Source organism: Callospermophilus lateralis, chromosome 2 (assembly GCF_048772815.1).
Source record: "Callospermophilus lateralis isolate mCalLat2 chromosome 2, mCalLat2.hap1, whole genome shotgun sequence".
In the NCBI taxonomy this organism is placed as follows: domain Eukaryota; kingdom Metazoa; phylum Chordata; class Mammalia; order Rodentia; family Sciuridae; genus Callospermophilus; species Callospermophilus lateralis.
In genome coordinates, this window is record NC_135306.1 from 1,418,855 (window position 1) to 1,438,873 (window position 20,019).

The 20,019-nt window shown below is 55.9% G+C and overlaps 2 protein-coding genes across 3 annotated transcripts; both read right to left on the minus strand.

Moving 5' to 3' along the window:
* Nucleotides 1-77: 77 nt before the first annotated feature.
* On the minus strand, nt 78-8,004 carry Ccdc183 (coiled-coil domain containing 183). Its single transcript, XM_076843020.1, has 14 exons — nt 7,944-8,004; nt 7,318-7,439; nt 6,802-6,879; nt 6,438-6,605; nt 6,048-6,152; nt 4,453-4,575; nt 3,104-3,229; nt 2,903-2,957; nt 2,361-2,461; nt 1,565-1,725; nt 1,172-1,340; nt 976-1,086; nt 812-908; nt 78-196 (listed from the first exon to the last, which is right to left on the minus strand). Exons 1-14 carry the CDS (start codon nt 8,002-8,004, stop codon nt 78-80), a joined length of 1,596 nt encoding a protein of 531 aa, XP_076699135.1.
* A 747-nt stretch (nt 8,005-8,751) lies between these two features.
* Nucleotides 8,752-12,577, minus strand: Tmem141 (transmembrane protein 141). 2 transcript variants are annotated; one of them, XM_076843023.1, is made up of 6 exons: nt 12,483-12,577; nt 12,153-12,219; nt 11,882-11,965; nt 11,524-11,631; nt 10,998-11,086; nt 8,752-8,916 (listed from the first exon to the last, which is right to left on the minus strand). In XM_076843023.1, the coding sequence occupies exons 1-5, from the start codon at nt 12,534-12,536 to the stop codon at nt 11,073-11,075; spliced, it is 327 nt and encodes a 108-aa protein (XP_076699138.1). In that variant the 5' UTR covers nt 12,537-12,577; the 3' UTR covers nt 8,752-8,916; nt 10,998-11,072. The 2 variants fall into 2 exon arrangements, with proteins under 2 accessions (XP_076699138.1, XP_076699136.1); XM_076843021.1 differs by lacking the exon at nt 10,998-11,086.
* Between the last annotated feature and the right edge of the window lie 7,442 nt (nt 12,578-20,019).

A 20,019-nucleotide genomic window follows, 5' to 3' on the forward strand; every position in this document is an offset into this window, starting at 1 on the left:
GCCCCGCCGTTTGCGTCCCCGCGGGTGCTGGGGCACTCCTGGAAAAATGTTTATTCGTGCAACAATCCCGGGTGGTACTACTTCCTCCTCTTCTTGGCCGCCTTGAGCCTTTCCTCGATCAGTCCCTGGGCCTGCTTCTTGATCTCGGCCCGCGACGGGACGTAGCTGTAGTCCACGTCGCCAAACTGGAAGCTTCCTGCACGGGCGGGAGCGGGCTGCTGGCAGCCTGACCCCGTGCCCGCCACCCCGGGATTGAGTTCGCAGCCGCCTCCTACTTCCGGTGTCGGGGTCCTACGACCTGTGTTGCCTGGCGGTTGGGGAAAGGCTGACCCCTGGCGTGGCCCATCCTCAGAGAGGCATGGGCTCAGAAGTTCCATCCAGGGATGGACGAACTACCCGGAACCACCTCCCTCTTGTGACTCACCCAAACCCTCTGACTTCAATCACCCAGGGCCAGGTACCAGGCCACCAGGCCCTGTTGGAATGAGCCAGTCCTAAGCTGCCCACCTGCCTTGCCTTTGGCCACAGAAACCCTACCCAGTGCTCTGGCCTGGGTCTCTCCTTGTGGCTCCCGGCTTGGGCTTGGTGTGACCCTCCTCTCGGGAAAATTGTCATACTTCTTCTATGGCTGTAGACTTTCCTGGTCACCACTGAGGCACCTCCATTAATGTAGTCCCTCTTGGCACCCCTGTCCCTCCAGGATGTCCTGGTCAGATGGAGGGGATATCTTCCCCTACCTTTGCAGCTCAGACCCACTTCTGATTGCCACTGTGGCCCCTCCCAGTGGTCAGGTCCTCTTGAGCAGCCTCACCTATCATGTCCTCCTCTGCATCTTCAAAGGTGATCCTAGTGTTGTGCTTCTCCTTCAGAGTTGAGGACTCCAGGGTGTCCCTCACCTTTGTGCTGACCTGTAGGTCAGTGCCCCTGTCAGCTTGGAGAGGACCTGGGCCATTTGGGTGCCCCCTGGCCCAGAACTACCTCAGTCCTGGGCAGCATTTGCAGGCGGTCAACCAGGTACATGAGCTTCCCCTGGCAGTATGTCAGCTTACTAAACAAATCAAGGGTATCGGAGGGTGCCACTTCTTTCTGTAGGCCAGAGGATGGACTCGTCTCCTCTCTGGCCCCATCCAGAGGCCCTGGGTACAGCAGCTCCTCCCTACTCTGCTGGTACCTGGGCAGCAGGCAAGGCGATGCCGATGAGCCGGATGTACAGGTTGTCAATGCCTGTCTGGAGGACCAGCAGTAGCTGCTGGCTCCTGGTCATGTGGTTGTAGCCCTCCTGGAGCCTGGCTTCTTCCTCCTGCAGCATGTTCTTTATCTTGGACTCAATGGACTTAAAGCTGTGGAGTATGAAGGGAAACACAGCAGGGAAAGTGGCACAGCCCCCAGGGCCCAAGGAAGGCCAGGAAGCCAAGTCTGAGCTGGGGGCTGTACTAACTCCAAAGGCCTAGGTGTTCAGACACTAGTAAGTGTGTCCCCAGCTTCTACAAAGCCACAGACTCATCATCTGTGAGCTCCAGCTGTTGCTACATGGGGTGGTCCAGCAGTCCTGGAAGCTGAGTACCTGACAGAGCTGGGCATCTGGCGGAACTTGAGTAGTGCCTCCTCCAGCTCCAGCTTCTTCATCAGGGCCTCCAGCTGTACCCGCCGCTGCTCACAGTCCTCCATCTGCAGCTCCAGGTTCTCCTCTGTGTTTTTTTGAGCCAGGAAGCGGCCAGCGATGTCCTAACCAATCCAGGATACAGAGAAGCAGGTGTGGGCCCGGAAAGGCAAATGGGGCTCATGCAGCCTGGGCCCCTCCCTTTGGCCAGTGCAGGTTTTCTGTACCAGAGGCTCAGTCTGATGCTGCCTGCTGCCTGCCACTGAGGACTGGGAGTTGGGGAAGGAGGGCAGCTACAGGACATGTGTGTCCTGGCAGAGGATAATAACCCCACCTGTAGCCAAGGAGACCATGAATCACCTTGAGTTCTTGTGTGATGATAGACAAGCTCATATCAGGGACATGTATAGGAGCTCAAGGCCCAATAACAAACCAGGTGGGATTAAAATAAATGGGGCCTGTGGGAGGCAGCTGCTCGCTGTGGCTCAGTCAGGTCGGGAAGGGGTGGGAATTGGAGGTACAGGCTGTTCCTTAGGTTTTTGGATGCTCAGGTTCCAACAGGCTCCATATGCTTGGAATGGGTTGCTTTGTCCTGGGAGTACTCTCCAGGGGCTGTGCCTTGCAGACCCAGCTCCTTCCACACCTGAAAGCAGCATATCTGGGGACATCTGGGGGGTTCAGCTTTCTGTGTCCTTTCCAGAGGGCTTGGCCCAGCTCAGCTGCCTTCCTGCCATGCCCTGGGAGTGTGAGGAAGTCTTACCCAGAGGTGAGAGCATCGCACTGCAGACTTGACCTCCTCCACCCAAGCAGTCACCTCCGTCTGGTATTCAAGTTCTGCTGCGGAAGTTTCTTTCTTCTTCACTGGGAAGAGGAGAGGGGAAGAGGTGGTTAGCATGCAGGGATGGCCACAGGATGTCTCTGTACCTATCCAGCCATTGGGGAGGTCAGCTGAGGAACCAGGTACCCCAAGTCACCTGTACCTGTGACTACTCCCTTCTTGTGGGTCCTTCTGGGACACTCCAGGGAAGCCCCAGTGCAGAGGAGGGCAGGGGGCAGCATGGCACTGTGGGGCTTCATGGCACTTTCAGAGGCAGCTCTGAGAAGTCACTGGGTAACAGCCCCTAGGTGCTGGGGAAGGGATCCCTTGGCCACACAGGCCAAGGGCTCACAGCCTCTGCAGGGGCTATCTCCTTCACGCTGGTGGCTCAGGTTCTACTGGGCCTTGTGGTGACCTGACTTTATGGTCCCAGCCAGAGCTGGCCTTGGAGACCCTGACTGAGCAGGCAGGAAGCTCAGACTAACCCTTCAGAGTATCCGAAATCATCACATTGGAGGGGAAGTCCAGGTCTGTCTGGCCCTGATGGGAGAAAGCAAGTGAGAGTGAACTTGGCCCTCTGGAGGGAGTGGCCCTTCAGACAGCCCTGAGTGGAGGGTCCTCCTGGCCCTCCTGTGCTGTGAGTCTTGGTGGGTGGGGATGCCTGCCAGGCCCAGCCCAGGACGTACCCGGCGGTACTTCTCGCTGGTCTCCTTGGTGTGGATCTTGTCAATGAGCTTCTTCTGCTGGTTGAGCCGGTTCTCCCGTGCCCTGCGCTCCTCAATGAAGGATGCCTCCTTTTTCCTCATGTTCCTCTGGGAACACAGGTACACCATGGGGGCGCTGTCTCACCACAGCCATCACTGGCCCTAGACCCAGTGGTCCATTTCAGTCCTTGTCTCACCAGGTTGTGGAGTACTGACTGAGGCTTTTGGCCATGCCCTTCTCCATGGAAGCTCACGCCCACTGGCCCCCACCATCCTCATGGGGTAGACATTCCTTTGCCTCTTAGCACAGGGACTCCAGGCTGGCACATGCTTGCCCTCTCTTGCAGCCCAGGCTTTCCACAGCACTCCAGACCTGTGCATGTCTATATGCCTCCCAGCCCACTCAACCAGATTCCATCAAAGTGGACACAATATGTCTAAAACAAAATTCATCATCTTCCCCAAGGCCTGGCCTCTTCTAGCATAGCCTGCTGCAGGGGCTGGAGCCTGACCAGCTCCCCTGCTTGTGCTTGCTGACACTGCTTTCTTCGTTACCATCCCCAGTGTCAAAGCCCACAGCGGGGACCTCTTAAAGCCTTCTCTGTTTCTGGTTACTGGCCTCCACTGTAGGCTTGGCTAGGTGGCCAGCATTTCTGCCCTGGAGCCTTCCAGCCCTGGCAACCAGTGTGAACCATTTTGAAGCACAAATCTGACCATGTCTCCATCTCCTCCCGGGCCCCAGGTTAGGGGACCTTGCTGTCCCCACTGACTCACATACTGTACCTGCAGTTCTCTTCCTTCGGCTACATGTACCTATGTATCAAGATCCTTCACTTTTCTGTCCCTTCTCCTCCTGCGCTCTGGCTGCCCCTGAGTTGCTGGATCTTTTTTTTCAGAACCCACTGAAGCACTGTGTCCTTGGAAAGCCAGCCTGGGCCTCCCCTAGTAGCCAGCAACTCAGATGGACTCTGTGATACCCTACACATTTCTGCCACTCTGGCCCAGATATTGTGTAGTATTTCTTCAGGGACTAATGGACCGGCCCTACCCACTTCAGAAGGGTGGGCATGTCTCCCCAGAGCCTTTTAGAGGTCTTGGCACAGACTGGGTCCATGGGGGCCACTGCCCTGGGCACATCTACCTTATGACTGCCAATGGGAGCCCTCTCCCCCCATGCAGTGGGTGGGCAGAGCACCTGGTGGGGCAGTCTGCTGGAGTCTTTCAGAGATTGCTGTGGTGTGGGGATGGGGGTGTCCTGACAGATCTGGGCCAGCCACACAGGTTTGAGAGAGCCACCTGTAGAGGCCCCAAACGCTGGGGCCTAAACTCACCTTGACCTCATCAGTAATCATCATGGCTTCTTGGGACATGACTGACATGTCCGACAGTTCTGAATAGTAGTTGACCACCAGGTTTTGCAGCTTGTCCAGCTCCGTGGGGTATCCTATAAGTACCTGCATGGAGTGGGAACAGGCAGGTGGGCATGGAGGCCATAGGCAACTTCAGTGCTGCCCACACTATATGTTGGCTTCCCTCATGCCTCCTTGATTCCCTTGTGGCCCCTACACAGAATGGATCTCACCCACCCTCCATCCTTACTGTATGAGCTCTTGAGAATAGTGATGGGGTCTGATCTGTGGCCCTAGCCTAGAGCAGGGCACAGGGACCATGAGAGAAATGTTCTGGGAGAAGCAGGCAGCCTGGAGACTCCCACTGCCCAGGCCTGAACATGGTAAGGAAATAATGTTCTACACCAAGAAAGACTGACTCTGGAGCCCAGGAGGGTTTGCTTGGGGGCAACTCCCTCTGCAAGTGGAGCAGAGGGGCTTGAAACCTGGGTTCATGGTCACAGAACCCAAGCTCAAAGGCAAGGCCACTCCTATCAGCCAGCCATATAACCTTGGGAAAGTTACTTAACTTCTCTGAGTGTCTCTGTCTGTAGAAAGGTTATACTGGTTCTTTCAAAAAGTAGCTGTCAGCATCAATGGACAATGTAAGATGGAGTGTTTAGCACAAGGCCAGGTGCAAAGGGTCAAAAAGAGTTTAGCTATTAGTAGTCTGTTGTTAATAACCACAAAGTCCCGATCTTTGCCAAATTTTTTAAAAAGTGTAGATTACTATGGGAATTTTTTTAAAATGTATATGTTCTGAAAAGAAGCAGGTACTACAGAAGAGAGACATAAGGCATGCCCAAGGGAAAATATGGGGAGGGGGCCAGGAAAGAAAGGTGGGCAGAGCCTCTAGGTGAGCGTCCAACACCAGGGCTGGAGGCAAGACAAGAGGACGGGAGGATGGAGTTGAGAGATGGGCATGGGGCCTGGGGTTGGGAACTAGACTCCCAAGGAAGAGCTGCCCTTCCCAGCCTATCCACCTGAGCCCAGTCTTAGGGCTTCCCCTGTCCACCTTTCTAGGCCCTGGGCTTTCAGGGAGGTCCATCATGCTGTTTTCAGCACCTGGGCTGCCTGTGAATCTCCCTCCACATCTCTGCTCTGAAATGTGGGAGGCAACGGGTCAGTGACCAACCTCCCTGAAAGGGATCTTGCCTCACAGTGGGATTTGTAGTCATCAGGGGCCAGGATCTGTTGTCTGCTAGAGTGGGGCAGCTGGATGGGAAGGCAAGCAGCAAGCTGTAGACCCAGCAGACCTCCAAGGTACAGAGGTGTCAACTCTGTACCATATTGGGGAACTGAGGGCCAAGCTGGTCTCTGACCCTCACAGGCTCACACTAAGCCATTTCCTATGTGTGAGAAAGTCCAAATGGCTCTGCTACACTCCACAATTGCATTCTTGAAAAATGAAGCTCTTAGATGTTTCCAAGTACTTTAGAGCCCTGTTTTGTTGGCAGCCTGGAGGAGAGCGCAGGTCTGGGGGCAGCCCTGTCCCACCGAGATCCGACCCCCAGGCCAGGGTGGGGAGAGGGGCTCACTTTCTTCAGGTAGTCCAGCAGGCCCAGGTACAGCAGGTGGATGTTCTGGCAAGTGGTGATCTTGATCGTCGTCTTTTCGATGTTGTTCTCCAGCTGGCGGATGACCTGGGTCAGGCACAGGGTTCATTGAGGGCGCCTGGGGACAGGCCAGCCAGAGGCAGAGACCCTGCCCACGCTCGGCTTTCTCCCAAGAGGTCGCTCCCCTAGTGCAGCCCCTCCCGCATGGCTGCGCCTTCTCCACTGGAATTCCGCTCCTCTAGAGGACCTGCCCTGCCGCTGAGTCCCCTCCAGACCAAGGAGCCCTACACAGCAGGGTCCGCCAGCCAACAGAGCCCCGCCCATTCGGAGGCTCCGGCCAGGCGAGCTTGCAGAGCTCCGAGCCCGAGGCACCTGCAGCATCCACTTCTCCTCCTTGGAGGCTTCTGACTTGTTCCGCAGGCTGGCCAGCTCCAGTTGCATGCTTTCCAGCCTCTCCCGGCGCCGCCGCACCAGATGGATCAGCACGTTGTGTGCGTTCACACGATCGAAGACGTACTTGCGCAGATTCGCCCGCGCCACCTGGGTCGGGGAGGGCGACCGTGCGTGCGTGCGCGATGGGGCGCCGCGGGGCACCCAGGAGGGACGCGTGGCTGCCCTACAGGAGCCCTGGGATGGGAACTTGCTCTTCCCTCCGCAGGTTCCGGAGCGCTGTACAGTTAGGGGTGGGTCATGGGGCGGGGCGAGGGGTCCACCCCTGGCTTGTCAGCCTCGGTACCTCCACGGTGCTGCGGCCTTGCGCCATCCTCGTGTGCACGTCCTTCCCGCAAGCTTTGGAGATGGTCCACTGGTCGTTCTGCGGAGGGGCGGCGGCTGAGTCAGTCGTAAAGCCCCAGGCCTCCTCCAGCCGCCGGCCCCTGCAGGCATTTCCCTGAGGCCTCTTTTACCAAATACTAGCCCAGCACCAAGACCTCTGCTCCTGGGGCCGCCGGAGGAGAGCACCGCGCCACCCGACTGGCCACGCAGGAGGGTCTGGCTTGGGCGCCAGGGGCGGGGGGTTTGTAGAGGGACGCCAGAGGCCCCTGCGGCGGGACTGGGACGTGCGTTTCAGATGCTGAGCCCTCCGAGTGGGTGGTGGGGAACCTGCCCTGGGCAAGGGTCATAGTCAATCTCTCCCCACAGCCCCCTGCCTCAAGAGAGGAAAGGGTGGGGGATGAGAAGAGGGGGTGTGTATTTCTTTAGCTCGAGCCTGCCCCCATCCCCCACCTGCGAGGAGGGGGCAGGGCTTGGGCACCTTCTTGGCCAAAGCCCAGTCCTGGGCCCCACGGCGGATGTTGCTGCGCAGAAGGGCCTGGGTTGCTTTGTTCTGTGCGATCTTGTCCTTCACCCCCTGGATCTGGAGCGCCCGACATTGCTCTGTGGTGAAGGAGGGTTCAGGGTGGCCAGGGTGTGGGCGGGGAGGCAAGAGAAGGGTATGGGAGAACACTGCTTCCCCAGCCATGCTCCCTCCTCCCACTCTTCTCTGGGAGGAACTGGCTCCACTCCTCTGCAGGGGTGATCTGCAGGGCTGTCAGTGAAAGAGTGTTGGAGAGGCCCAAACCAGGAATGGGGCATCTTTACTCTCTTCCAAATATGCTACCCACAGAAGAAGCAGGCTCTTCCCGTCTCTTTGGTTCTTGTTGCTCTTAAGCTCACAAATCTCCTTTAGGTTCCCTCCTTCATACAGCCCCCTCCCATGGCAGACCCCTTAGATTCCCTTCTCCCAGCCTGGGCCTTGGGGATGGCGGTGAAGGTATAGTTGGATGACCAATTAATTGCTCCTCCATGTCCTGGTGTTAAAACTGAAGGTACTGGTTCAAGAACAAGGAACCAAGAATCCTTGGTCCCTGCAGGCCAAGTTTCAGCCAGCACAGGGCTCACCTTGGAGCCGAGTGATGGTCCTTAGCTCCTGACTCTCCACATCTGCCTCATGCACTTTCATGATGGCTCTCAGGGTCCTTCGGGATCCCTATGCGGTGCCCACTCTCCCTGTGTGTTGTCTATTCAACAGAGCCAATGCTCAGATTGTCCCCGGAATTTCAGCCCATTGTGAGGGGGGTCAGGGTTCTCAATGCCCAGAGAATATGGAATCCCCTCCTCCAGCCAGCCTCAGAATCACCTCTGGACAATTGCCCTAATGGAAGAGTCTTGTGGTGGCTGCTCACTGCTTAGGACCTCTGCTGTGTCCAGGAACCTGTTTCCTTGGTGGTGGTGGATAATTTGTAACTGTCTGGCATAGCACCCCATGCCTGCACCTCTGCACCTTCCATGTTCCCTCCCATGCCCCTAGGCTGCTTCTATAGTCTCTGGACTGTGTCTCCCAAACCTATTCTGATGTCTTTACCTTGAAGGAACTCTATCCCCCGATCCATGTTCCAACTTCAAAGTCCATACCCTGGGTGATCTGGCTTACCATTCACTTCCCCATTTCTTCCACCTTCTCCTGATCTTTGCTGTGCTGCCTGGAGCCCAGCCAGTCGGCCCCCACCTCCCTCAGAACCCCTGGGCCTTTGTTCAGAAGTTACTTTCTGTAGGAGGGCCAGCTCCTTGCCCCTGACCCCTCCCTTTCCCCTAGAGTAGTGTGTATGGAGAAATGAACAGCCTGGGATGCTGGGGGCCACACGAGATACAGGTACCTCTTCCCCAGCCTTGTTGGCATGGGTTTTTTTTATAATAAAGCACCACAGACTAGTGGCTCACACAAGTTTATTCTCAGTCCCGGAGGCTGAAGTCTAGGATCCAGGTGCCAAAGGCTGGTTTCCCTGAGGCCTGATTCCTTGGCTTATAGACACTGTCTTTTCCCTGGGCCCTCAGGGAGTTGTCTCTCTGTGCATGTTTGTGTCCTGATCTCCTCCTGTAAGAGCACACACCCGTCACATTGGATTAGGCTCCCCATGACCTCATTTAACCTTTATGTACCTTGTTAAAGACTCTTAGTCACATCCCAAAGTACTAGGGGACACAATCAGACCACAACATACACAACTTGATGTCTGGCGGAAACAAGCTTGCTAGCTCTCCATTCTCCCTTGGATACTGACTCCCTGAACTTCAGTGGGAAATGTGCCTGGCCAGAGCAAGACTGTCTTCCTGGGTGTCCCTACCATAGATGCTCAGTTCTGGCCAGTGGTGTGTAAGCAGAAATGGTAGGTGACCTGCTTTCCTTGTCCCCTTTCTTCCTCCTGCATAATGTGATAAAGAGACAATGCTGGAGCCCAGGTGACCACCTGGTACCATGATGAGTGGTCATGGAGGGAGCAGGCTGAAAGGAGCCTTGTTCTTGACTAACCACCCTGGCCCACTACTGTGGTCTGAGCAGTTTGTCCTCCAAAACTCATGCCAGAGTTTAATACCCCTTGTTAGGTATTAAAAAGCTAGAAACTTGGACTGTGGTGTTCAGAGGTGGGGGTCTCTGGGAAGGGGTTAAAGATTAGATAAGGTCGGTAGGGAGGAGCCCTCCTGATAGAAGTCTGGTGGCCTTGCAGGAAGAGAGAAAGAACAGGAGACCCATATGCTGTTGCTCACCAGGGATGCGCTGGGCCACCTCTGGACCTTGTCAGCAAAATGACCATCACCAGATATAGCCTCTCAAGCTTTGACCAGACTTGGGCCAAAATAAATCCCTTTTCTTTATATGTATGGTATATTATGGGCACCAGGAAACAGATTAAGGCACCCACCTGGACTTTTACAGGAAAGAAAATAAAGTTCTAGTTCTAGTTTGCCTAAGCCATTGTTATCTTGGGCCTGTGGCCATTCTGCCTTCCTTCTGAGACATCCTCAACAGTCATTCTGAATGAGTGGCTCCAAGATGCCAGGGCAGAGCTGGCTGACCCAGCAGTGGGCCTTCTAGTACGGGGAGTGGAAGTCTGGACCATCTCTGCCTCTGTCTTTGTGGACTGTGATGAAGGCCACCTGGCCTTCAGCTTTCCTTTTCCATGGAGAGGAGGCCTCACCAATGAGTGAGTTTGGAATGACAGGGACCCCACATAAAGAAGCCTCAGAGCCAGGAGGAATCCGAATTCTGGGGTTCTGCATTAGGAACTTCCTTCCCACATCCTCGGCAGTAGCTGTATTGTCATAAAGATGACATCTGATCTTGGGCTGGGGTGGTGGCTCAGTGGCCTAGGGCACTGGGTTAGATTCTCAGCACCACATATAAATAAATGAATAAAATAAAGGTTCATCAACATCTAAAAAAATTTTTTAAAAGAAAGATGACACTTGATCTGTATTTTTTCCCCTTTGGTAGTACTAGGAATTGAACCCAGGGGTGCTTACCCACTGAGACTTTTTTTTTTTTTTTTCTTTTGACAGAGTCTCACTAAGTTGCCCAGATAGGCCTTGAACTTGTGGATTCTGCTTCAGTTTCTCAAGTGATCTCATCTTTGCTCTACCACTGAACTATACCTCTTGCCCTTTTTTGTTTTTTAAAACAGAGCCTCGCAAAGTTCTGAGGTTGGCCTTGAACTTGCCATCCTCCTGCCTGAGTCTCCCAAGTAGCTGGGATTATAGGCATAGACCACCGTGCCTGGTTGTTCTCATTTCCTTGCCCCCTTTATTTTCAGTTGCTTTAGAGCTCTGGAGGGAAAAAGGACAAGCCATTTATTAGCCTCCCACAGCCAGCACCAGTGGTCTCCCCAGACTTGTTGTGGGTGTAGGGGCTGGAAATGGAACACCAAAGTACCCAGGATGCACAAGTCCCTTCCCATCATGCAGGCTACCTTCTCCACTTGTGTGTGTGCAACAGGGCACAACCATTTCTGGTTCACAGTGTTTACCCTGTTTCTTGCTGCCCCATAGGAGAATGCCCATCCCCAGAGCCCTTCTGAACAGATGACCACCTGGGCAGGTCCTGGTTTGGGGGCAGCAACAGCAGAATGCACAGGTCTGTCAGGCTTGGACAGGCATGTGTGCAGAGGACACAGGACACACCTAGGTGGGGAAGCCTGTGTGAGGCAGGGAGGGCCAGGAACTGGGGCTGGAGGTTGTGAACTGGGTGATGCTCTCTTAGCTGTGTGGATCTGTAAGAGGCAAAGGGAGATGACTGGAACCACATGCACGGTCACTCAGGACCCTTGTCCCATTTCACCATAGCAAAAACTGAGTCCTGTAACCAGGATGGCAAGTCTGGGGTTCATCAGCTTGATATGGGATCAGGGTCTCCCAGTCTAGCTGCTCTTCTTGGGTACTCACACAGCGGCTGGGACCTGCCCACACGCCTCGCTCTGCACCCTTCTGTCTCAAGGCCATACAATTCTCTGTCTTCCTCCTGTGAATGTAGCACTCAACTCTGCTGTACCCAATCCAGGACCAGCCCCTCGAGAATAGCAGGCCAAGGAAGCAGGGACTGGAGGGAAACCCCTTCCCAACCTATCACATGGGCCCCTGGTCTTGCCTCCCTAAAACTCTGGGGTCCTAGAACTTCAGATGCTTCTTGCTCCCCGCCAGGCCCTCTCACCTGTGCCTCTGTCTTTGGGAAGTTGCCCTGTCTCCAGGAAGAGCCAGAGGTTGCTGCATTTCTGCGACTCCACTCTTGTCACCCCATAGCTTGCCACAGAGCCTGCAACTGGGGAGCAGGAAGCATGAGGGTGGTGGGCTGCGGGGCCTTAGCCTTTGCATTTTCAGAAGGGAAGGTGAGCACAGGCTATGTCTGGGCAGACATGGTGGGTGAATTTGGACAGGGCTTCTATGCAAACTGGAGGCCCAGCCAGAGGCAGGGGTGCTGGAACCATATTCTCAGCAGAAACCCATCCTTGCTTAAGACAGTCACCTGTGCTATTCAGGGGCATTTCAGGTACATACTCTGGGATACCCACCCACAGCCATCAGCACGCTCCACTGCATCGGGTACGGGAACTTTCTCTGAATGAACATCTGCAGACCGAAGGTCATGCCGGTTCCTGCCAAGAGCCAGGGTCCACCAATCAGCCAGTAGGCTGGGCTGGCTGGGGACCACCTGGGTGTCCCGAGTGCACCTGCTGGCAGGCGGCTTGGCGCCACCTGCTGGAGAGTCAGGGTGGGACAAGAGAGTGCGGTTTTTTTTTTTTTTTTTTTTTTGACACCACAGGACACCTGGACCCAGCCTACCTGTGACAAAGGTGAACACGCCCTTCATGAAGGCGTTTGACTGGCACGCAGCATATTCCCCGAGTCCCTGGGAGATGGAAGGGAGTTCGAGGCTCAGTCCTCCCTCCCTCTTCTCTCACCGTCCCTCCAGTCCCTCCTCTGGGCAGGCCCTGGTCGTGCCCTGGGGACTGAACACGTCCCACCTCCCCTTAAGCCCACCAGGGACGCCCCAGGCCCAGGCAGGAGCGTGCCCCTTCGCCCCTCCTTCCTGCCGGGGCTCCCAGCCAGCCCCCCGTCCCGCTTAGGTCAGCTGCTGAGGCCCGGGGCCGCGTTGTAGGCCGGTCTTCTCACCGGGTGTTTGGCGGCCACGGCGTCGTCGACGCGGGACAGGCCAAGGGTCACCATGGTGGCCTGGTAGGAAGCGCCCGCCTGCAGACAGGCGGGGATAGGGGCGGGAACAGGGGCGGGAACAGGGGCGGGGTGGGGCCCCCCAAAGCGCCGCCTGCGCAAGCGCAGCCACTTGCTTCGCGGGCGGGAGTGAAGGTCGTGGTTCCTGTTGATTATCAAGCTGGGGACGTGCTTCAGAGCTCCACTCAAGGGTTGGAGTTCTTAAAAGCAACCACGAGTATGGTCTAACCACTCAAGGGTCAGAGTTCTTAGAAGCAACCACGAGTATGATTTGGAATTATAATTATATAATTATAATTCCAAATTATAATTTGGAATAATTATTTAGCAAAGTACTTTCTACAATGCTGCTTAAGCCCATTCTTGGTGCCAATTCTGTTCTGAACCTGGGGTCCCACGGGGCACTTGGAGCCCCTGCCCCTCAGAGTCCGGCTGACCCTTACTGGCCTCCGACCCAGGAGCGTTGGAAGGCCCAGGCTCGGGGCACCCCTCAGGAGGCTTTCAGAGTCCCCAAAAGTGTGACCCAGCAGTGGGGAAGCAATAGTTAGTGTGAGAAGAGGGAGGACCCACAGGCCTTGTCCGGGAGGCTGGAGAGGATGCAGAATGCGGGGACAGGCGTCCCTTTCTCAATAAAAAAATAAAAAATAAAATAAAAGGGGCTCAGGATGTAGCTCAGTGGTATACAGCCCCTGGGTTCAAAACAAACAAAACAAAACAAAAACCAATAGCTTTAATTTGTGAGAAATAGAAGGTCTGGTGCTCCATTTTCAAAATATAGTATTCAGCCTTATTTGGATCAAATTGTAGCCATTTTAATTGGAGTCCTTCCCACCCCAATTTAAAAATTAGCCAATCATGTAGATTGTACCCCTGAGTTCTCCAATCAGGGCCAGAGGTAGAGCTGCATTAGGGATTTAAATCCGCAGACTGGTGCAAGTGGGCTTGCTAGCCAGGTCCCAGGAGCACCCCTTTCTGGCAGAATTAAAGGTTTTCATTGCCTTGGCCACTTTTGAGCACGTGTTTGATTTCTTGCAGGACCTAGTTATTTCTAAGGATTGGAGGTGGGGATCTGAGCTTAGTGCCTCACTTTGATAGACTTATTTCTCCCTTTTAAAATTTCTTGTAAGGCTGCGGTTGTGGCTTAATGATAGAGTGTTCGCCTCACATTTGTGAAGCCCTAGGTTTGATCCTCAGCACCACATAAAAACAAATAAATTAAATAAAGCTATCGTGTCCATCTACAACTAAAAAAATATACATATATGTATTTTGTGTGTGGTTCTGGGGATTGAACCCAGGGCTTTGTGCACACAAGGCAAGCAATCTACCAACTGAGCCATATGCGCAGCCCTACAACTAAAAATATATATATTAAAAAAATTCCTTGTAGTTAAAGATGCTTTCTTTTGAGCCCAGCGAGGTAGCCCACACTTGTAATCCCAGAGACCTGGGAGCCTGAGGCAGGAGACAAGTTCAGGGCCAGCCTCAGCAATTTAGTGAGAACCTCAGCAACTTAACAAGATCCTCTCTCAAATAATTAAAAGGGCTGGGGGTGGCCACCATGCAACCTGTTAGAGTGCCCCTGGGTTCAATCCCCAGAACCAAATAATAATAAAAAATAATGATAATTTTAAAAGACTGATGGTTGCTTCTTAGTGAAAGTGATGCATGTTCCATGTGACATCAAGAGCAATGCAGTTGATCCTAAATGTGAAACACACCTGCAAACCCAGCAGTGCTGGCGAGGGCTCAGACCCTGGGGCACAGGAGCTGCAGGGTGCACAGCAATATGGCCCGTGGTTCTTGCACCTGCTCCTTCCCAGGGCTTGGGGGTGGGGGCTGGGCAATGCCCCATTGTCCTAGAAGAGCACGGACCACATCCAAAGTCCACCTAGACTCCCTCTATCTCTTTCTGGCCTCAGTGCCACTTACACACCCCAGGTCTGCAGTCTTCTCTCACTCCCTAGCTCCCGCTGCTGAGAACCACACAGCTCCAGGGCAGATGTCGGTCCTCAGCCAGAAGAGAAGTGACTTCCAATGTTCTAAGCTGCTCCCAGTTACTGGCCTAGGCCAAGGGGCTGTAACCTCCTGCCCGAGAGCTCAGGGCTGCACCTCATTCCTTGCCCCATGCATCTTTCTGGGGCTGGGAAATCTTCTGGGTGGGCTGGTCTCCTGAGAGTGAGGGAGGTATGGATCTCCCCAAGCCTCAGACCCCTGAGCTTGGGTTTCCCCAGATGTAATGGGGGAGGGTCTGCCCAAGGCCTCTGTTCTCCTTCTGGGTGAGGCCCTGATGCCTGCTGTGGCCATCTGCTCTGCTGCCTGTCAGCAGGGCCACTGTCTGGTCCCTCATCCTTGCAGGGTTCCCATCTGCCTGCCTGCCCCTTGGCATTCTGAGGCCAGCGGTGGCCCCTCTGCTCTGCGGCCTCAGGGACCAGGGTGGTGGAAGAGCTGCCGTGGTAAAGAGGCTGCTGGAGGGGAGCTCTACCCCGGCAACCTTGCTGTGCCTCTTGGCCAGGGTGTGTGCAGGGCTGTGGTGAGGGCTGATCTTGGCCCTCCCCCAGCCATGGGTCTGCTCCTGGAAGTGGGTCCTGGAAGCTCCAGCTGCCTGCTTCCTCTCTCCTCCTGGTGCTCTGGGAAGTGGCCAGAGGTCAGGTAGTCTTGGTGGCTCTCTGGGCCTAGGCTTTGAGGCCAGCAGGGATGCCTGGGGCCTTCCCTCTGCCTGCCACATGCCTCCTTGGCCCAAGCCCTGGCAGGGCCTCTGGGGGTGTTCTCAGGTCCCATGCTTTGGTTGTCTGACCCTTGTTAAGGTCATGGATGGAGTGGTCCCTGCATACCGGTCATGTGCTGGACAGTGCTCAGGAGGGAGTGAAGGGACGGGAGGGGGTACAACACAGACAGCATGCCAGCGGAGCACGGGCTTCTTCTTCCCTCAGTGTGTTCCCCCTCCACGTGTGACCCTGTTCGTCACCGCCCCCTGGCTGGGCATGGCTGCAGGGTTGGTAGTGCTGGGCCAGACACCCATTCTCCTGCAGCCTAGGCTGCCCAGATCTTCCTCTCAGCAGCCTGGCAGGAGCAACCATGTCCTGCGCCAGTCAACTAGTCAGTGCCCTGAATATAAAGCTCCCTGGGCAGCCAGGCAGGCTGCACCTGTTCAGGTTGCATGGTGGCCACTGTGGACACAGAGACACAATTCTTCAGACTGTTCGTGTCCTTGTCCTGGTTGGGGCTTGTGAAGGGAATGTCCTTGTGACTCAACAGGGAGTCTCCTGGAAAGACCCATAACTGTCAGCTCTCCAGGGCCAGCTCGGGTGGGTGTCCTCCAGTTTTCTCTGGGATCTGTCCACAGATCAGCTTGGACTTCAGTTCTCTGGACACTGGAATCAGCTATACTCGTCTTGGGAGGCTCCATGGAAATCCCACAGGTGGATTTGGAGCTCTTAGTTCCTGGCAGCATGGGTGGACAGAGGGAAGGGAAGTGCCAAGGCCCAGGCCTGGTGCAGGCAGGTCCTGGTGGGTGGCCCCATCTGGGGAAAAGCCTGGTTCTGGCCCAGGGCCACTGTCTTACCCCCTGTCATGAGCACCCCCAGAACTTGGTGCCTGGTTGCCAAAGCCTCTTTGTAGGATTCCCAGTTCTGGAAGAAATCTACAGAGCCTTCACTCCTCGTTGGAAAACCTGTGGGGTGGCAGGACAGCTTGTGGGCATGAGTCTGGGGCCCTGGGAGCAGGGACTCAAGGGCAGAAGTCCAGGCCCTGCTCCTTTCTCCCTAACTAGAAGGGGCTGGGGAGAGGAGGAGGCCAGTGGTGCAGGGGAGTGCAGAGACGCTCCACAGGCTCCAGTGACCCCAGGTTTTGATGCATAGATCATGACCCCAAGGGTTCTACCACCGGCCCCCTCCCCAGACAGAGGTCAAGGTTCTGCTCCAGGAATGCTCAGGCTAGGGCAGCCAGTCTGAATGATTCTCATTCTCCGTCCTGGAGTGGAGAGACTCTGACCATCACTACATCTTGTAGTGACCTGGACATTGCCCGGGTCCCGCAGGTTGAGGACAGGTCTTCAGCCGTAGGAGTGTCACCTCATGGATTGAGCTATGCTCACCTGTTTCTTTCTGATACTATCCCTTTGTCCTGTTTGGGATGGAATGTTCCATGGAAACACCCTTTGTGTGTCCCCTTCTCTTGCTCTGCCTTTGGGCGTGGCCTCCTACCTGTCAGTCAACCTGCTGACAGCAGACATCCCAGAGCTAGACTGAACCCCCTGACACCTGACCCCTTGCCTCATTTGAATGGCTTCTCCCCAATAAAAAGACTCAGCATGCGCTCCTCTCTCTTGGTCTCTCTTTCTCTCTCTCTTTCTGCAGACCCTTAAGGTCAGAGGAACCGTCACAGGATACCAAAGAAAAAGGTGTCTCTGTCTCTTGTGTGGTATTTCGTGCAGCCCAGTTTCCCTGGAGTGACCCTGAGGGTTTCAGTTGCGAGGAGTGTGCCACTCAGGGTTCTTCCGTGGGGAGGTGCTGGCCAGACCACCATCTCACAGTTTTCCCACCTTCGGCCATCCTGAGGGCTGCTGCCGTGAGTGGACCTCTGGGGACCCACGTGTCTGGGCTCCCTACTCACAGCCAATCCACGTTGCAGCCTATGGTCAGCGGCCATGGGAGGCAGACTGAACCACCACTTCCTTGCAGCCAAGGGCACCCTGGTGCTGCAGAGCAGGCAGCAGGAGTTGCCTGTACCCGGGGTATGCTCCAGGAACAGGAGTCAAGTAGGGGGGCCAGGTACCTTGAAGTCTAGTCCAGGGAGTGGTCCCACCCCCAGCTGGTCATCAGGTGGGGCCGGGAGGTGGGGGCTGGAGGCCTTTCCCATCTCTGGCAGAGCGTGACCCCAGCTTCTCCCACTGGAGGAGACATGGGTGTTTTTCTCCTCTTCAGCACCCCTTCCACAGATGCTTACCCTCCCTGACACCCTGCAGTCCCCCTGGCATGGCTGATGCCAGCCCCTCTGCTGCAGACCCCAGCACAACCTGACAGCTCCTATCAGAGTCAGGACACGTCCAGGTGCTCATCAGGAGGGCTTTGGGTCTCCCCAGGACAGCTCAGAGTCCCTAGATTGAGCTGGTGGGTGGGGGTGAGTTCCCCCTTCAGGGTCTCCTTGGGCTCTGGTTCTTTCTGCTGTTCTTTTTGTGGGTTCACCTGTACAGGGCTCCCCACGGCCCACAAATGCAGGATAACCATGCTCAAGGCTTTGTAGGAGTCTCAGGTCAGGGAGACTCCTCACCCAGTGAGGCTGCACCCTCCTTGGGACCTTTCCCACTAGAGAGATAGGATGGCAGTCTGGCCCCCAGAGCCAGAGCCCCTGCCCTTCCCTTTCTGGGCTGTGAGTCCTCCATCGCTCTGAGGACTGGGCATGGTTGGGCAGGAAGCTGCAGGCTTCCCAGGGTGGCATCTTAGGAACCCAACACGGTTCAGAGGGGGTTCCAGGGCTTTCCCTCCCTTGCCTGGGCTCAAGACTCCCTCTGCACCTTGAGCTGCCCCACCAACTACCTTCTAGGATGGCCTTGATCACCAGCTCACCTCTGGCTGCTGGTGGGGGCATAGCTCCTGGCTTTCCTGTAGGAAGGGGCAGTTCTTACATACTGGCTCCTTGAAGGCAGGTTATATTGCTGGGCCCAGAACTGGGTGGAACAGAGCCCCGGCCTCTCCCTTTTCCTGCAGCCCCATCTCCCTAACTGGGCACCCTGAAGCACGAGGGGTTGGTTCTGGGCCCCATCCCTGCTTGACCCCAAGGCCTCCCTGACATGCCTTGGTCAAGTGAACCCTGTGTCCAGCCAAAAAGTGGAAGTAGACATGGGACACTGCGTGGGAGGGGCTGGCCTCTCTGCAGGGTGAGGCCCACCCCAGCAGGTCCACGGTGAGGGAGGGTGGGTGGTGAGGGTGGCTACAGCCACTTACCCTCTTATGGGTAAAGTCAGGAGAAGCCCTCCCAGACTTCTTCAGAAGTGGTGGAATGGGGAGAGGGATTTGGGGGGCGGATCTCATGGCTTCTGAGGTGGATCCCCTTAGGGATGCCTGAAGGGGCCCACCCCTCTGGCTGTAGGTTAGCCTGGGGCTCCACCTTGGTGTGTCCAGCCCTGTCATTTCCAGGCAGCTGGGAGCAGGGCTCCTGGGCTCCTGGGTGCAGCACTGCTCCCTTCTGCCCCTGCATTCATCTCCCCTCCTCTCTGCCGAGCCCGTCCTCACCCTGCACCTGTCCTCCCCCTCTCCTCTCTGCCCTTTTCCTCAGGTTCTCTCCTCTGGGACAGCTGGTCAGTGGAGGCTGTCCATGGCTGAGCCCCTGGACTTCCCTGGACCCCTATATGGGTGCCCCCTCCTTGCCTTTCACAATCAAGCCCTCAGACTTGGCCCAGGAGGGGGCCTTTGGGGATGTGGCTGTGCTGGGACTGGGGGGGCTGGGTGTGGAAGGTCCCCTATGCCAGGTCCCTCTCAGTCTACTTGCTCCAGGGGCCATGCCTCCCTCCCACATGGGCTCTGGAAGTTGTCTCAGGGTCAGCCTGCCCTGAGTGACTCCATGGTGTACAGAACAGCTGTCCTCAGGCTGTGCCTGCCCTGAGTGACTCCATGGTGTGTAGAACAGCAGCTCTCAGGCTGCGCCTGCCCTGAGTGACTCCATGGTGTGTAGAACAGCAGTCCTCAGGCTGTGCCTGCCCTAGTGACTCCATGGTGTATAGAACAGCAGTCCTCAGGCTGTGTCTGCCCTAGTGACTCCATGGTGTGTAGGACAGCAGTCCTCAGGCTGTGTCTGCCCTGGTGACTCCATGGTGTGTAGAACAGCAGTCCTCAGGCTACACCTGCCCTGGTGACTCCATGGTGTGTGGAACAGCAGTCCTCAGGCTGTGCCTGCCCTGAGTGACTCCATGGTGTGTAGAACAGCAGTCCTCAGGCTGCGCCTGCCCTGAGTGACTCCATGGTGTGTGGAACAGCAGTCCTCAGGCTGTGCCTGCCCTGAGTGACTCCATGGTGTGTAGAACAGCAGTCCTCAGGCTGTGCCTGCCCTGAGTGACTCCATGGTGTATAGAACAGCAGTCCTCAGGCTGTGTCTGCCCTAGTGACTCCATGGTGTGTAGAACAGCAGTCCTCAGGCTGCGCCTGCCCTGGTGACTCCATGGTGTATAGAACAGCAGTCCTCAGGCTGCACCTGCCCTGAGTGACTCCATGGTGTATAGAACAGCAGTCCTCAGGCTGTGCCTGCCCTAGTGACTCCATGGTGTGTAGAACAGCAGTCCTCAGGCTGTGTCTGCCCTAGTGACTCCATGGTGTGTAGGACAGCAGTCCTCAGGCTGTGTCTGCCCTAGTGACTCCATGGTGTGTAGGACAGCAGTCCTCAGGCTGTGTCTGCCCTGGTGACTCCATGGTGTATAGAACAGCAGTCCTCAGGCTGCACCTGCCCTGAGTGACTCCATGGTGTATAGAACAGCAGTCCTCAGGCT

Bases quoted from the DNA above. Each gene is read 5' to 3' on its own strand.
- Tmem141 (XM_076843021.1), bottom strand. From the start codon at position 12,536: ATGGTGACCCTTGGCCTGTCCCGCGTCGACGACGCCGTGGCCGCCAAA. The intron at 11,966-12,152 runs GTAGGCTGGGTC...GGCTCTTGGCAG, and splicing joins CGTGTTCACCTTTGTCACAG to GAACCGGCATGACCTTCGGT. The intron at 8,917-11,523 runs GTGAGAGGGCCT...GTGCTCTTACAG, and splicing joins TCCCAAAGACAGAGGCACAG to GAGGAGATCAGGACACAAAC.
- Ccdc183 (XM_076843020.1), bottom strand. From the start codon at position 8,004: ATGAAAGTGCATGAGGCAGATGTGGAGAGTCAGGAGCTAAGGACCATC. The intron at 3,230-4,452 runs GTGAGTTTAGGC...CTGTGTTCCCAG, and splicing joins TGATTACTGATGAGGTCAAG to AGGAACATGAGGAAAAAGGA. The intron at 909-975 runs GTTCTGGGCCAG...ACTGACCTACAG, and splicing joins TGCTGCCCAGGACTGAGGTA to GTCAGCACAAAGGTGAGGGA.